The 17,007-nt window shown below is 29.5% G+C and overlaps 2 protein-coding genes across 2 annotated transcripts in view; one reads left to right on the top strand and one right to left on the bottom strand.

Annotated features, from left to right (window-relative positions):
* AsnRS-m (asparagine--tRNA ligase, mitochondrial) overlaps positions 1-512 on the top strand; it is a 2,240-nt gene extending 1,728 nt beyond the window's left edge. The window contains exons 3-4 of the mRNA XM_011496896.1: positions 1-8; positions 211-512. The exon at positions 1-8 is cut by the window's left edge and continues 431 nt beyond it. Of these exons, the coding sequence (XP_011495198.1) occupies positions 1-8; positions 211-471 (269 nt within the window). The 3' untranslated portion in view covers positions 472-512. The remainder of the gene's footprint in view (positions 9-210) is intronic.
* A 536-nt stretch (positions 513-1,048) lies between these two features.
* Positions 1,049-16,193, bottom strand: LOC105360352 (uncharacterized). The gene is made up of 19 exons (XM_011497243.1): positions 15,577-16,193; positions 14,687-14,912; positions 13,377-13,502; positions 13,100-13,291; positions 12,815-13,021; positions 12,639-12,716; positions 11,111-12,101; positions 8,965-9,073; positions 7,545-8,071; positions 6,474-7,182; positions 6,001-6,243; positions 5,361-5,710; positions 4,667-4,928; positions 4,210-4,436; positions 3,662-3,903; positions 3,570-3,584; positions 2,959-3,172; positions 2,646-2,798; positions 1,049-2,502 (listed from the first exon to the last, which is right to left on the bottom strand). The coding sequence occupies exons 2-19, from the start codon at positions 14,870-14,872 to the stop codon at positions 2,162-2,164; spliced, it is 5,172 nt and encodes a 1,723-aa protein (XP_011495545.1). The 5' UTR covers positions 14,873-14,912; positions 15,577-16,193; the 3' UTR covers positions 1,049-2,161.
* Positions 16,194-17,007: the final 814 nt, after the last annotated feature.

Below are 17,007 nucleotides of genomic sequence, written 5' to 3'. Positions count from 1 at the left end.
TCTCAAAGGTAAATTAAGTTCTTAAATTATATGAAATTATAATGTGAATTCAAAATTTACAATTTATCTTCAATCTTCAAAATAAATAACTCTAAAATCTGTGTATAAATAAAGATAAAAATCAATTTTAAGATTATAAAACAATATTTTAGAACTCTTTGAAAAACAAAAAATACAAATTAATTAATAAACAATAAAAAATTTGAATAGGTAAAGGCACTAGATCTTTTAGTGCCAATTGTTGGTGAATTAGTTGGCGGAAGTGTTAGAGAAGATGATTATTCAAAATTGCAATCAAAATTACCACCTGAATCGAATCTCGACTGGTATCTTAATCTCAGGAAATACGGAAATGTTCCCACCGCAGGATATGGAATGGGATTTGAAAGATACTTACAGTTTCTTTTAGAAATACCAAATATTAAAGATGTTATTCCTTTTCCTCGCTGGCCTCACAATTGTAATTTTTAAACTCGAGCCCCGCTTTATACGTACATTATTGAAATGCTTGTATATATTTAATAATTATAGTCTTTAATACTTTATCTTATTTTACTTAATATTTAAGAAGCTTTAGATGAAATTAATAAATTATTAAGTAAAATCATAAAGTTTACCTAATATTCATTTATCATCATCATTTATGGTAAGGATTTTATGTTTTACATAATAAGTAAAAGGTAGTATGATTGTAGATTGATTATTGGAAGTTGAAATAAAAACACAATGTTTTGATTATTTTATATATTTATTTGTTGGCATTTATAAGACGTTTCAAAAAGTTAATTAGTTGTACGTGAATATTATTTTAACACTTATTTCAAACTTAAAAAAAAAAAAAAATTAGAAATTTGAAAGAAAGAAAAGAAAAGTTTAAATATTAATGTAATTAAAATTACTAATTTGAAAAAATTATCATTAATAAATGTCTTCGATCATGTGAAACTGCGATGTAAAAAAAAAGAAAGTATTTATTTTAACAATATAAGAAATTAAATGGGACATAGGAGTCAACAAAAAAATTCTCTTTCATTATGTAAAAAAATAAATATTAAGTAATATTTACAAAACATCACAGTACTTGAAAATTATTTACAAGTATTCGAATCATTTAATACCTCATTATTGTTTCTCTGTAATCCAGAGAAAGGCAATTTTGAGTACATCCACAATCGCTTTGAAATATAAAAAATATAAAAAAATTTTAGGATCTCATCTCGGACCTAAAATCAATCCAATTATGGATAATTATAATGTTACCGATTCAATGAATCAAAATTTGTTTTTCTGTATACATCAGATTTGATTGTTTTTGTTTCTATATTATACGAAGATATGCTATCTTTTCTCGCAAAAGAGCTGAGTTTAATGAATGCCGAAAAAAGAAAGCTTACCTATTTAATCTATTCTTTGATAATGCAGAATTTTAAAAATTCAGCAATATAAATTGAAGCTTTTGTCATCATTATAATTGTAACTTAAGATGAGCAAAGTTATTTATTTAACCCCTAATTAACTATTAGATCTATCTCTTTCAATATTCGACATGAAAACTGCAAAAGTGCACAGGCAATAATTTCGAACTGTCTCAAATTGTTGGTATACCAAAATTAAATGAAGGCATCATCATTTTCAGTTGCAATAAATAACGATGAATAAATATGCTGGGGCATTAGGACAATATTTTTATGTCACGCTCGAAAATCTGTCCTGTTAAAACCGACATGAAAATATTCTTACAATAGACATTGTACTGCCGCATATTAGGCACGCATTTATAAGTTTAAACATACCACTGACACACTTTCAAATGCTGCTGATTTAATGTTGAACCTAAACAATTAATTATTATGACAAATGAGACTAACAAAATACAAATTTCAAGGATTACACTTTAATATTGGTCCTTATTACGATTTCATCCAAATGATTATGCTAAAATTGATTTTTGAAACACCTAACTTTAACTTATTAAGTACAAGCTCCAATTTATAAACACAAATTTCAATGATCATTAAATACAGAAGAAAAAGGGAGACTCTTGCCAATTAGTATTAACAATATTTCCAAACAAAGAACATATAACTGTTCCAATATTATTTTAACGTGCATAACTTTCATCAAAATAATGATTATATACAATATTTCATATTCTAGTTATTTACATAATCGAACATAATGCAGAAAGTTCCTCCCCTTTTTCTACTGGTGGTAAAACCGAAAGATTTCTACCATAAAGTGCTGGTTTTAATGATATTGGCTTCAAAGGTTCAACAATTTCTTCTTCATTTTGATTATCTTTCTTAATCTCGTTTTCTACTTTAATTTCTTTGGATTCTTTTGGAGAGTTGAGAGATTTTGTGATATTTATTTTTATTTTTGACTGAGTAGTTGGAATAGTTGATGTTTTTGATTCCAATTCAACATTTCCATCAATTGTACTTTTAACTGCAACTTGAGTAGAATCAACTCCAGCAATTTCCGCAGTATTTACTTCAGAGTCTAAATAATTAAACAATAAAAATTAATTAATGAATATTTGATCAATTAAAATATAAATGCTAATTATAAGCTTCAATAATATGCAATTATACTTATAATGTATGAAATAATTTTAAAATTTAGAATACAGAAATCAGTTTTACCTAGCTGTAATTCAACTAATTCTTCCTCTATTTCGATAGGAATAAGTTCCTCTTTTATTTCCGTCTTAATAATTATATTATTTATTTTTTTATCTTCAATTATTTCTACAATTTCTTTAGATACTTTTACATCGGTATTACTTTTATTAATTTCTAATTTTATTTCTTTATTTATTACCTTTACCTCATTTTCATCTAAAAAAAAAAAAAAAAAAAAAAAAAAAAAAAAAAAAAAATAATATATATATATATATTAATGCTCAAATTCAATCATAACTTTATATTTAAAAAATTATTCGCATTTCAACCATACCAATTTTCTTATCAATTGTTTCTATTATTTCAATTGATGTACTTTTTGTGATATTCAATGGTTTTTGCACATTATCCTTTTGAAGTAATTCTACATCTGTTATTTCCTTAATTTCATTTATTACTTCTATTTTTTCGTCTTGCATACTAACATTTATTTTATGGTGTTCACTAGTGTCTGATATGTCAGTACTAATTGACTCTGCTATAATTCTCTATAAAATGACAAAAAGCATTAAAAGTTATTACGTAATAGTTATTATGTAAATCTAACAAAGCACACATATACATCACATTTTTTTACAAAAATATTTAACAAATCACTATTACATTAAATTTATAACAAATATTATATTATTCCTTTTACTATCTTACATCATAGAATAATTTTTGTATTTTTGTATTCATAAATATAATATAAAAAAACAATTACATATTACAATTATAAAAATTTTTAATTTTATTCCTATTTGAATAAATTTAAAATTTACAATATGTCTCATCAATTTTAGATTAATTCATTTTTCTTTGCAATAAACAAAGTTATTCGCAACTAAAAAATTACTAAACAAACACTTAAATAATTTATAGTACTTTGAAAAGGCAACGTACCGCAAGAAGCTTTTCCTTTATGTAAAAGTGAAACAAACCATTTCAAATATTAATATATTGTATAGATAATATCACATTTCACTTTTACTTACTTTGTGATCTTCAAGACAGAGGGGATGAAAGTTTTTATTTTCAAAAGCAATGGCTGGCCTGAGATGCCATTCTTCCTTTTCATCATTATAAAATTGTTCGAATGCCTCGTGGCAAACTTGACAACACGAATCTTCATCTGCACCTGTAGGAATACTTGGATACACGGTTTCTGCAAAAAATTCTTCAGCAGCAGCAGTTTCCGTCTCCATGTTCTGTTTCTCAGTTTCAAACCAACTTTGAGCTAAACATTTGAAAAAAAAAAAAAAAAAAAAAAAAATTTAAAAAAAAAAAAAAAAAAAAAAAAAAAAAAATTTAACTATTATAAAAGTGAATATCTTATCAATAGAGTAAAAATGAAATAATGATATCAAGCAAATTGAAATACAACCGTGCTGTGTGTTACATTTCTATATTTAATTTATTAAAATTTAACAATACAATAGACATACTTATAAGCAGAGTAATACCATTCATTGATTTCACTCTTTATGTTATAAATTTTTTTTAAATTGACAAATTGTAAATGGTTAGAAGAAGAATTTCTTACCTCTATCTTCAAGATCTTCGATCTCTTCGAATTGAATCCAGTCACTGACATCGTAATACCAAACTCTCGAATGCGCTTTCCTTGAAGAGTCGCGTTCTTTCCGATTCTGCCGGAAATGCCAATCCAAATGATGACTGTAGCGAGTTGCCATTTCTGGTGCAAATCTAGCACCACATGAACTACACTGTATACCACTATATAGGGCCGTAATAATTGCTGGCTGTTTTCTACAAACGAACAATTGTTTTATTAGTAGTGACTTATTCAGTAATATTGAATTATTCAGTATAAATAAATATTACAATCTTACTATATAATTGAAAACTAAAACCGATTTTTTCTTATATAATTATATAAGCATAACATATTTATGATATAATTCTTTTACATAAGTATATGGATTTTGAGATTCCAAAAAAATCTTATCAATGTCATAAATGAAATTTTTAATATTTACATTTTCAATGTTTCTGGCTTATCAAAAGAGACAGGGATTATTTCTGGTGCCTTTTTGTCCTCCTCGAGCTTTTTCGCTTCGTTTAGATTAGATACTATGCCAGTCTCTAATAATCTTTGGAATAATTCACTAAGGTTTAAAGGAAGAGTAATCGTGGGCGCTGGAACTGCTGTATTCTCGACAGATTCAGCTTGATATGATAGTCCAGATGAAGGAGCCATAGCAGAAGTTACAACCGAAGACAGAACATCCAATTGCAAATCTGAGAATAACGGATTTAAACATAGTAGAATATAAATACACTATTAATTCAACATCTAAGATAATTAATTATTGATTGATGCGAATTTAGAAAATGTACTATGTTACCGAGAAAAAGACATTTTCATTTGAAATATCGATACAAGAAGTACTAATTGTAGCATGAATTAATAAAAATGCTGCTATATATGTCATATGAAAAATGCAAATGTAGCTAATCGAAAAGTAATTGATTGTATTTATTGAAGTAATGTTCCGTTGAACAAAAATTGCGCAGTTAATTAAAAAAGTAATTAATAATATATATAGAGGAAATTGTTAATTTTACAGATCTAAATACAATATTATCGTTGAATTCATTGAATTTTGGTTTTATTATTAAAAAAAAAAAAAAAAAAAAAAAAAGAGAGAGAGAGAGAGATCTGAAACAAACCAGATTTAGAGGTGTAGGAGTGCTCCATGCCATCTTGAGACGTTGAATCCGGCTCTATAAGTGAATGCGAAGCCACAGTTACCGATGAACCAGAAGCTTCCGAGAGAGTCTTTTTTCCACCATCGAGTGATGCCTCTTTCGGCTGTTCGCCTTTCATACCTTTGATCTTAACATAACCGGCATGAAAACCACGTGGCAATACGGAGAAACGTATAAAGTGTTTCTTCCCTTGAACGAAAACGGGCTTGGGCAGACCACCAAATTCAACTTGAAATGGCCGCCCATTCAATAAGACCGTTTGCAAAGCATCGATAAATTCTAGAGTGCACGACTTTCCGTCAATGTTGAACCTGCAATGTAAGTCAATGTTTCTTAACGTGTTGCGAGTGTTCAATTAAATGGCTTATTAAATACGAGACCAACATAATATAAGAATCTCGATGACATGGATCACAAACATAAAATGCGTATTTGACAATAAATAATTATAATTTAATGAAATAAGTTGAAACTATCTTAGTAAAATTATAAAAGCATACAATATATAATAATACTTTTATTAGCTGATGATGTTATTCATCCGATACCAATTTAATTAAATGAAATAATTATTAATTTATAGCTACGAATTACTACTTACATTTGTGGCTTAGCATCAAGAAAAACTGGAACCATACTCCTTGCATTAATTATTAGATTTATTTTTCCAACAACAAGATCCGTACGTTTTATAGTTCCAATTTTTACTTGAGGAGGAGGGCCGTCAAGTTTTATGTTAACTTTCTTATTTCCCAAATCAACCATAACTTGTTGACCACCAAAATAACATTGATACCATTGATCATCGACATACAATTCTCTTGTAGGCGCACCAAGTTTTATTCTAAAATAATAATATTATTGTTGACAAAATATTATCCTTGTCCCTTACGCATGCATACATTACGTATAATAATGAAAATTATTATAAAAAGGGCGATTAAAAATTCATAAAACACTATGTTTTAACACAGATTTCTAACGTAAATGTAAATTTAAAAAAAAAAAAAAAAAAAAAAAAAAAAAAATATATATATATATATATTTATCTAAAAAAAACAATGTATGAGTCACCTGTGAACCTCTCCATCGTAGGTGAATTCCCTATAATCATCGTTAAAAGAGCACACAACCGTATCTTTGCCATCGATGGAAATTCTTCTGGCACCATGTTGAAATCCAATATCTCTAGGATCATCCCAATGCATAAATATGACGCCCGTATGCCCGTAATATCTAATTTCTCGAGGCACATTGTCGATATTGATAGATCTCATGGTATCCTTTACTATTTCCTCTAGCAACATTGGATCGGCCGGCGGCAATTCATCGCTATTGATGGAACTGATCTCAGGATCGCTAGCTGACTTCACCTCACCAGTGGAAAACGATGGAACGGACCATACCAAATTATCCGTATTGACATCTCCGGAGGTTGGCGACAACTTCTTGGAGATCATAGGGCCGCCGCTTGTTCCCAAAATAATGCTTGGTGGTACACCACCCAACGGACCCCCCAGAGAAATTAACGGACTTCCCGGTAACGATTTCAAGGGGCCATTTGGTAGGATAATGGGTCCATTTGGACCCAAAGCAGAATGTGTTAATCGAGGATTGAAACCAGCGTGAAATTGATGGAAGTCCGATCTAATTGGACCACTGAATAATCTAGGATGATTCTGCCACGGACCAATGGGTCGAAACTCGGGCCGAAAATGACTTTGGAAGGGTCCAGGCTGATGAGCCCAGGGTTGATGCCAAGGCTGCTGCCATCTAAGACCACCTACAAGAATAATTATAGTATTAAAGAATAAAAAAAGTTAGCATTGTAATTCACCATCTTCTCGATCCTCCTTATAATCAATTTATTGCAAAAACTATTCATAAATTCGCTTTATTTAATTTTAAAATATGTTGTAAAGGAATTACTACCGACTACTTAGTTACTGCTAATCAATTTAAAAAATTATATTTTTTAATAGGGACTTAAAAGTGATTAACAAATAAGGTTTTTATTAATCCGACAAAGTATGAATAAAAAATATTAAACCTTCAAGACTCTATAAGTCCATATTAAAGATTAGAAGAAAAAGAAATGTACAAACGAGGAAAGACCTAAGGATCTTGTTAAGAGGAATAACTAACCGGGCGGTCGAGGATGCACGCCGTGCTCCTTGGGCCTGCCTTTCTCGTTTCTCTCCCACAATTTGCCCTCTCTCTCCTTTCTCTGGGCCGCCCTGAGCTTCTGGTCCTCGCTCATATGCAGCACCTCCTGTATGAGCTTATTGTACTGTGACTTGGTGATAGTACCCTGGTTAAGCTGCTCGGCCGCCTGTTTCATGATGATCTCGATGTTCCTATCGGCATTTCGCTCGTAATCCCGGACACCGCGTCTCCGCTCCTCCGGTGCCTTGCTGTAAAGTTTGGTGCGGCCACGTCCCGGGCGATCGGAGCGGCCACCGTCCGAGGCACGACTCGACTCGGAGCGGCCCGGATTTGACTTCATCGGCATTTTGAGCTTCGCCCAGCCGTCTTTGTCGCAGGAGATGACGGGCGGCGGAGGTGTAGGGGGCGACGACGACAATGACGAGGGCAACGAAGACAGTTGCGCGGTCACGGGCTGGGCCGCGGGATGCAAGAGTCGCAGATCCACGTCCTCCTTCCCGAAGAGACTGCAATTATATCGTTAGACAATTTTCGCGCGATTTATCGAGAGTGGAAGTTCACTGCGTTCCCTCCAATGGAGCGAAGTTTCACTCACAATCGATCGGTACTTTCGTCCACTTGCTTGCCTATCTTACCCCAATAGATTTTGGAGAATAAATTAAACTGCATTCATTATCATCGTCATCATCATTATTATTATAATTATAATTATAATTATTGTTATTATTATTATTATTATTATTATTATTATTGTTATTATTATTATTGTTATTATTCGTTATTCGTTTCGCTACTGCCTTACGAATCATCCAATAATTTTATTGAAGTGCATACATAAATGTGTACGTACATGGCTATGCACAACACATACTTATTTTCATATTAAAATTCATGTTAAAATTAACGTTCCTTTTAATAGTAAATTTACAACTTTATGTTCTCAACGATAAAAGCCTTTATATATAATAACAAAAAAAATTAAATAAAATTTTCAATATTGTATTACGAAAAGTAAAAAAATTTCACTCAAAAGCAATTTAAACTCTTTTAATGGAATCTCTAATATTGATAAATAAAAAAATTAATGATGAAAATTAATCTGCTATTCTACAAACGTACGATTTAAATGGCAATTTGCTTAAAAACTGGCTTAAAAAAAAAGACTCAAGCAGAAGGAACTATATATTATTACTGTTATAAATATAAATTATTAACAACGTCATCCTCCAATGTTAAAAACTATACATATTAATACGACATTATAATTTAGTCATAAATCGTTTGACTAAATGCTAAGAAACTGCTAAAAAGTATTATTATTGAAATAAAAAATGTGCAATCATTTTATTAATTTTATCATCTATTATTATTATTTCTAAATAAATTTGTAATAACTTACTCATCAAACCTTTCATCCTTGCTTTTCTTTGCATTTGATGGCTGAAGTATTTCTGTTGATTGTCTCTTATTAGATGTCATTGGAAGTATACGTAGATCTAAATCTTCTTCTAGAAAAATAATCATTAGATTTTATAGCATAAAAAGTGTTCAAATTAAATGCAATATATTAAATTTATGTAAAGTTCCGATTATTATTTTAATTGCTCATATACCTCTTGAATTATTTCGAAAGAGGGTAGCGCATTTGTAATATTTACTGAAATTCGTATATATATATATATATATATATATATACTTTTTATTCTTTTAAAACATATTATATACAAGCTTATGTTTTTATTATAAAAAAAATGTGCTCGTGTACAACAAAATATGATTTTTCATATTCCTAATTGTTGTACGTTAGGACAAATTAATTTGAATAAATGAAAAGTTCTTAAATAAAAAGTAAATATAAATCATAATTTTTTTTACGTTTTTAATTATTATTTAATTATTTAAATAAATATTATAAAAATATTGTTTTAATTGATATTATTATTATTAAATAATACGTGTAAATAAATATGATTAATAAAAAGTATTTATTAGCAAACAAATAGCTTAGATGAAAATTTCGAAAATGATTTATTAAAAGTTTTAATATAAATTTCTGAAACTATAAATTTTTAAAACACATTCACTTTCAATATTAAAAAAAAAATTTTCAAATAAATTCAATATATAGACTATTATTAAACATTAAGAAACATTTACTTACGAAAATGTTCTGTAATTATTAAAAATTAGTTTATAATCATAAAAAAAAAATATTTTATAAAATCAAAAGTATTATATTTCCTAATAAAAATAATTAAATTATTCACATATTGAATGGAATTTAAAACAAATAAAAATTTTAATGCGCTTATAAGTTTATCACTTAAAATGAATTACTCATATAGATCCTAAAGATCCAAAAAAACTTTATAATAATAAATTCATTACTTCGTTAAATACTTTTTTTTTCTTCAAATGAAATTGAAATAAAAAATTTTCTGAATTTGCAATTAAAGCTATCTATTAAAAATGTATTGCTCAGTACTAAATACAAAAGAATTGTACTACATTTGTACTATATATAGAAAATATAACACACACAGATATATATATATATATATATATATATATATATATATATATATATATAATCATTCTATCGAGGTATTTGTTTCTTTATATTAAATTAAACATTGCAAAACTCCATTTTTAGTATGTCATCACGACATACCTTGTGTTATTACTTAAATCCTTGATATTTTAAATAAAATTTGATTGGATAACAAAAGCAATTGCTACTAGCCTATTTAGTTTAAAATAAGATCGCTAAAAATAACCAACCATTGACACATAAGTACAAAATAATTCACAAAATTTTAAATTTATGATTTCTTTGAAATTAATGAAAAACAATACTTAAAGGATATATTAATCTATTATTAAATATAAGTTTTAATAAATAAAACGATATAATACAAGTCTTGACTTGCTTTTAATAAGAGAAAATAATAAATTTTAAGTAACATAGCTCTCAAATATACCTTGGTATATGCTTTTAAATGATACTTATGGGAAATTATTCGTGATTTAGGTTAAATTCGATTTACTCAAAACAATGTGAATGTATTAGAGAAAATTTAAAAAACAAAAAAAAAAAAAAAATTGTCTTGTAAAATGAATTTCTTATGTAAAGGAACGAGAATGCAAATTTTACAATTGAAATAGCTTCTAATATAATAATGAAATGAATTTGTTTGTAAGATAAGCTCTTGATAAATGTTTATTAAATAGGGTCGGAAATAACAAGCCATGGAAAGATTGTGTCACCCTTCTAATATCTTCAATTAAGTCACAATTCAATCGACAACCTTCGGAAATAATTTCAATAATGTGCTTTAATCGTCTACAATGCATTTAACGTTATAATGGCCTTAGAAAGGTATCGAGAACGTTAAAATCCAGTGTAATCATCGTGTCATGTCCAACTGACTTTTCGAAGAAAAAAAATCTTGTAAAAAAAAAAAAGGCTTCGAGCGTAAAAGAGCGTAGAAGACTGGAAGGTGTCCCATTTCGAATCATGCTTCGAGGGAGACATCACAACTCACTCGTGTCCAAAGCGGCCGCCGCCGCGGCTGCCACTGCTGCACTGTTGGCAGCAACCAACGCTGTCCGCAAATCCTCGTCCTTGCTGCTGCCGCTGTCGTGTTGCCTGACGTCGTCCCGCCTCTTGCCCTCGAGACTACGGCTGCGACTGCGACTGCGACTAGTACTATCCCTGCCTCCTTTCCTTCCGCGATCGCTACCACCGCCGTCCTTAAAAGCATTCGCCGACGAGGGTTGCGGGGGCGAGATCACGAGCGAGCCACCGAATTGCTCCTCCTCGTCGAGGCAAGTTTGGTGCAGCTTAGGGGAGTGACGATGCTGGTAATTGTGGTGATGGTGGTGATAACCGCTAGGACTTCGGCTACGTCGATGTAATTTGGACTTTTTATGGGGCGAGGAGTAAGAGGAAGGCGAGGACGAGGAGATCGAAGAGGACGTGGTATTTGATAACGAGAAGCTGTCATCTTGGGATTTGTTCCAGGATCGGTTATTATTGTGAGACGATGCGGAGGAATTATGCGACAGGGAATTCGATTGCTGCTGTTTCAAAGTTAATGAAGAGGAGAGGGGACCGCGAGCCGAAGAACCCTTCGACGGCGAGCGATCCGAAGAATTCTCCTGCTGCGCGTCGCCCATTACGGCTATCGCTGTTTTTTGGCTACTACTACTAGATCTTTGGTTACGGTCATTATCAAAGCATTTATTATCGTTAAAAATCAGTGATAAATCAGTATTAGAGTCGCTCTGACAACTATCGGATCGCGGAGCCACGTCGCTCGTGCGTACTTTAACCGGACTAAGGCTAACTAAGGAATTGTCGACACTAAATTCAAGACACGTCGAAACTTTTGCTTCGAGATCCTCATCGGCGATACTGCTGATGCTAACGCCATTCTGCAGCGCCATTTCACTTTGCAGCTGAGGATCCAGAGATTGAAGGCCTAGAACCTTTTGCTGCATCGACGTCGATAATTCGTTCTCTCGAATTAATGACTGCAAAACAATTGGAACCATAACTGTACTACTATAACTGTATGCACATTAAAATAAAAACTAATAATTTTAACTCAACTAATTATAAAGAATATTTGAACTTTAATTTACATACGTGAATAATTTACGTTTTTACTGAATACATTAAATTTCTAATCATAAATCTGTATGCGCACATTTAAATAAAAAAATTTATAAATAAATAAATAAAAATAACAACAACAAAAACAACAAAAACAACAAAAACAACAAAAACAACAACAACAATAAACCGATAAATATAATAAAAATAAAAATATAATACCTTTATTATTTTAAATAATTAGTCTTTTATTAAAGTAAAAAGTAGGCTTTAGGTTATCTGTTGAAATTACACTTCATTATGAAATGTTATAAAAAATACAAACTGCATAACACAAGTATAAATTCAGAAGATGACGAATAAAAAATTATGAATATTGTAAGAGCATTAATCTACACGAGGTAAAATACAATACTCTGCTTGTAAAATTAATATAGTATTTATAATTTTTTTACCTGTTTTTCCATTGATCGTAAATCATCGTAAGGCACAGTGGTTACTATTGATTGTTTAAAGGCACAATCAGAAGCCATCTATAAATAAATTCAAAATATATTATGAATAATGTATATTAATTATTTTTACAATACATTATATAATAAAAAAATTTTGACTAAAAATCAATATTTACCAATTCAGGTTTAATATGGATAAGTGACCTTCCCAATTGCCTCTGTTTGTGGAGCAACATTTCTAATTTTGGTTTCAGCTTCTGTAGTTCAATTAGCTCTTGCTGTTTCTTTAAAAACTCCTCTTTCATTTTCAGTTCCGATTCAGAAGCAGGCTCAGTCACTGATTTTACTGGTGGTAATATCATCTGCTGTTGTATTTTCTGCTGCTATAATTATAACAATACGAAAAATTTAATAATGACGATTAGCAGCAGGATTACGATGAGTAGAAACAAAATCCATACCATCGACAAAAATTTAGGATTCACATGAATAATTGATTTCGATGATACAGCGTTTGGAGGTAAAGATGATAAAGGCCAGGCCGGATCGATACTGTGAACTTGTACATCTAAAGAAAACAATTTTTTCATGGGAAACACTTCGTTCCACGTTTGCCTTAATTTCCACATTTTCACTCTTGTATTTTCATCCACCTATTTCATTAAAGTATTATTTTTTCAATACAAATATCGAGAAGATTATTGTTTTAATAATTGTTTTAATTTAATAATAGTTTACCTTTTCAAATACGTCGCAAAATGTATGAACAATATTTTTTGAGAAAAGATTTAAATAGGATCCATTTACATTCTTGATTATTGAATCGATAAGATAAAGAACGGGAAGTTTGACCTCACTTTGCACCTGGTAAAAACATAATACTCACTCTATCCTTTGCTTCTTTTTCCTTTCATTTTAAACTATACTTATTTTTTCTTGTTACGTACAATGCATCAATTTTTTTTTTCTTATTGTTTTTTGTTTGTTTTTTAAATATAATATATTTGTACATCAAAGCAACAAAAACATGTGATATTAAAAATAAATTTTAACTATTATAGATTTAATGATAATTTAATTTTTATACATTTAAGCGTATAGTTGTAATCTCAAACTTAAAGTGTAACGAAACAAAAACACTGGAGTAAATGATAAAAAGTTTCAGCAATACGGATGTTTATGTTTATGAAATCACAGAAGAAGGCTTTTTGCATATAAAAACTTTTTACACATATTCTTTTATTTTTTATTTACAAAAATATATAAAATTACGTAAAATATCACAGATGTTTCAACACTGACTTATTTACTTATAAATGAGTTTTGATAAAAAACATTATCATTATGTATCACTTATAATAATTTATTAACATCAACATTTTATTACTTATTTTACAATTTTCATAGAAATAGAAATTAATTTTCCTAAGTATGTATTTAATTTAAATTTGAGGCGATTAAAAGTATCTAATTTTACTGAACGTATTTTAATGTAGATTAATAGAACAATTTGTTGAAGTTAAATTGTAAAATTAATTATTCAACGTCAATCAATATTGTTATTTATAGTTATGACAATGATTTCAAAAATTGTAATCCTAGCTATCCACATTTCAGAGTGTCGCATACTCCAAAAATTCTTTTTTACGAATTTATCATTTCTATAATTTCAGTTAGTCATAAATTTCTCGTTTTAAAACATGTAAGAGCAATCTCATATATATCAGCATAATAACATTTATTATAAAAATATCTCTTCAAAATTAAAAAAATTTTTTTCTTTCAATTTTTATGCATCTTTATTTATACTGCGATAATAAAATTAACATTTATAAATTGATTGATAAAAAGCAAGCTGATATAACATTTAGTATTAATAAGTGTTTAGATACATTTAATCACTAATTGATATTAAAACGAATGTCTTTTATTTCAATTTGTTTTCAACACATGCTATTATAGAATTAGTGAAATTTAAAAAATTATGCATGAGAATTTTATGTAATAAGAGTGGATAGATAGGACCTTTAACATCCAAAGATATTAACCTTTTGTAAATGGGCTTCTACTGCTTCAACTATAGCTGATGCATATTCGATATAATCTTCCGCTAATAGAGTAAGCATATTGATATGTGGTTTGCTGTTTGTATTGAGTTCCTGAAGCGAGGAGGTATATTCCTCGACAATTTCCACTGTTTTAGTATTCCTAATATGATTCATGTCGGACAGCATTTTGAAAGAATATCCGTTATCTATTCAACTGTACTTATATCTGCAATATAAAAATAAAATATATTGATATTGATGAGTAATATTGTAACGTATAAATAATAGTCTTAATTTTAAAATAGCGCGAAAGAAAAGAATAATATTCTAATAAAATGAACTATAACAACATCATATTTAAAAATGTATATATACTTATATACATATGCGAGTGTGTGTATTTATGTATTTCCAATGTTTACACGCATTCAAGACAATTTCATGTTTGTTTCTAGAAAGCCAAATTATAAGAGATAAAGTATCTTGCAAATAAAACTGTGTATAGATAAATCATCATCGGAAAAATGAATCTTTCTTAATAATAACTGGAGTAAGCCATCGTTGCTGAAGCGATTACAATTAATTGTAATAAAACAGGACTTATTATTGTATAGTAGATTAGAGCTTTAAAACAATGTTGACAATAATAATGGCGTCAATATTTATTTTTCCAATAACATAAAATAACTCTGCGACGAATTTTAATTTCACCTCTATGATTAGTTATAAATTCTGTCGCAGAAATGACCTTGGCAAATATATTCACAAATAAAAGAAGCATTATTTACATTGATGGACGAATTTAATGCTCTACGATTAAATGAAAAATTACTGAAAAATATACATTCTTAATCACACGCCCGAGTCCTAAAATATTAATAAAACCATACCTTTTGTAACACGTTGTGTCGTCGCCCATCTAAACCAAAATTGCGTATCACACTGAAACGTGTGAGAAGATTGAGACGATCGACTTGACTCGTCAAAAAAAAAAAAAAAGACGCCGAATGCGTGTATATGTGTTTGTGTGTGAAAAACTTGTTAATGTCGTGTTGTTATTGAAGGAACGATTAAATTTTTCTCCGATCGAGCGATGAAAGATACACACCCCGTCCAAGTGCGCGAATAAACATACGCTTAAAGGCTTCTTGCAAAACTATAATCTACGTCCACATATATATACTATGCTTAAGTCGTTGAAGCTCGCGACCTTCTACCAAACTAACTCTTTGTCTTTATTTGTACTGTAGTTTTTCGCTTACGGGCCTTCTCTATTTCTCCAATATCTTCTCTCACGTGATTCTGGATATTTGATGAAAATCACCCTATTGTTAACAACGACGAATATTTACAGAAAATACGCGATAACTCGTCACCTCCTGCCAAGCGATCCATTGTTGCTCGTCGCTAAAGTCGCCCATGCATTGCGATTGCAGATGAATCATGAAATGAAACTCACACTTAAGGAAAACGCCGTCTGCTGCTCAACTTTACCAAAAAACAGCGAATGAAAAGGTGCGTATACAAAGATACGATTTCCATTTAAGCGGGAAATTCGTATGTACAATTGCTGGTGCGTGAGCGTATTTGAAATTTTCTACTAAATTAAATAGCACATTAGTCCATTAAAAAAAAAAAAAAATGTTCAGAACAGCAATAATTTGTCAATTGGATAAATTGGCGCTTAGATGTATGATAAATTTTATGCTGCAAGAAAATTATAATTACATTTTTTCTTTAAATATTTCCACTCTCGGAGCGTAATTGCAATTTTGTTTAATTGCATTTAATTGAAATCGCCCTAACGTAATCATTCTAAGGAGATATTTAGACTATCCGGGCCCCTTGTCAGCTTGTTGTCTGCTCCAAGAATTACTTCACCCAATATAACAGCATTAAAAATCCACGCACGTACTCTGAATTACGATTATTTTTATAATTTTTTAAAGAATCGGTAAATTCATCACCGATCAATTTTTATTTCGCATGATAAAAATTTATTCCAGACTAACCTTAAACAAACCATATTTGCGTAAAATAGCCCAAATTTCTAGTTAAGAATTCCACGAATCTGATAAATTCCAAAACCCCCAGAGAATTATTAATGATTTGATATAATACATTCATCTTTTAGTTAAAAATAAAAAAAAAAAGTAAGTGCATCATATTAATCTACATTAAAATAATTTTTCAATACAATTTTTTTTCCTATAATTTATTCTTTTCACCGATATTTTTCTAAAGACTTTTTTTTTTCTTTCCTCCCTCTTTAAATAGTAAATATTAATATCGCTATAAAACGATCGTTACACTTTTCAGTA

This window comes from Ceratosolen solmsi, unplaced genomic scaffold, assembly GCF_000503995.2.
Source record: "Ceratosolen solmsi marchali unplaced genomic scaffold, CerSol_1.0 scaffold13, whole genome shotgun sequence".
NCBI lineage: Eukaryota > Metazoa > Arthropoda > Insecta > Hymenoptera > Agaonidae > Ceratosolen > Ceratosolen solmsi.
This window is presented reverse-complemented; position numbering and strand designations above follow the sequence as displayed.

Coding starts and splice junctions, on each gene's coding strand:
- LOC105360352 (XM_011497243.1), bottom strand. CDS start 14,872: ATGCTGTCCGACATGAATCATATTAGGAATACTAAAACAGTGGAAATT. Junction 4,437..4,666: donor AAGCCAGAAACATTGAAAAT/GTAAATATTAAA, acceptor GTTCGTTTGTAG/AAAACAGCCAGCAATTATTA. Junction 3,904..4,209: donor CGAAGATCTTGAAGATAGAG/GTAAGAAATTCT, acceptor TCAAATGTTTAG/CTCAAAGTTGGTTTGAAACT.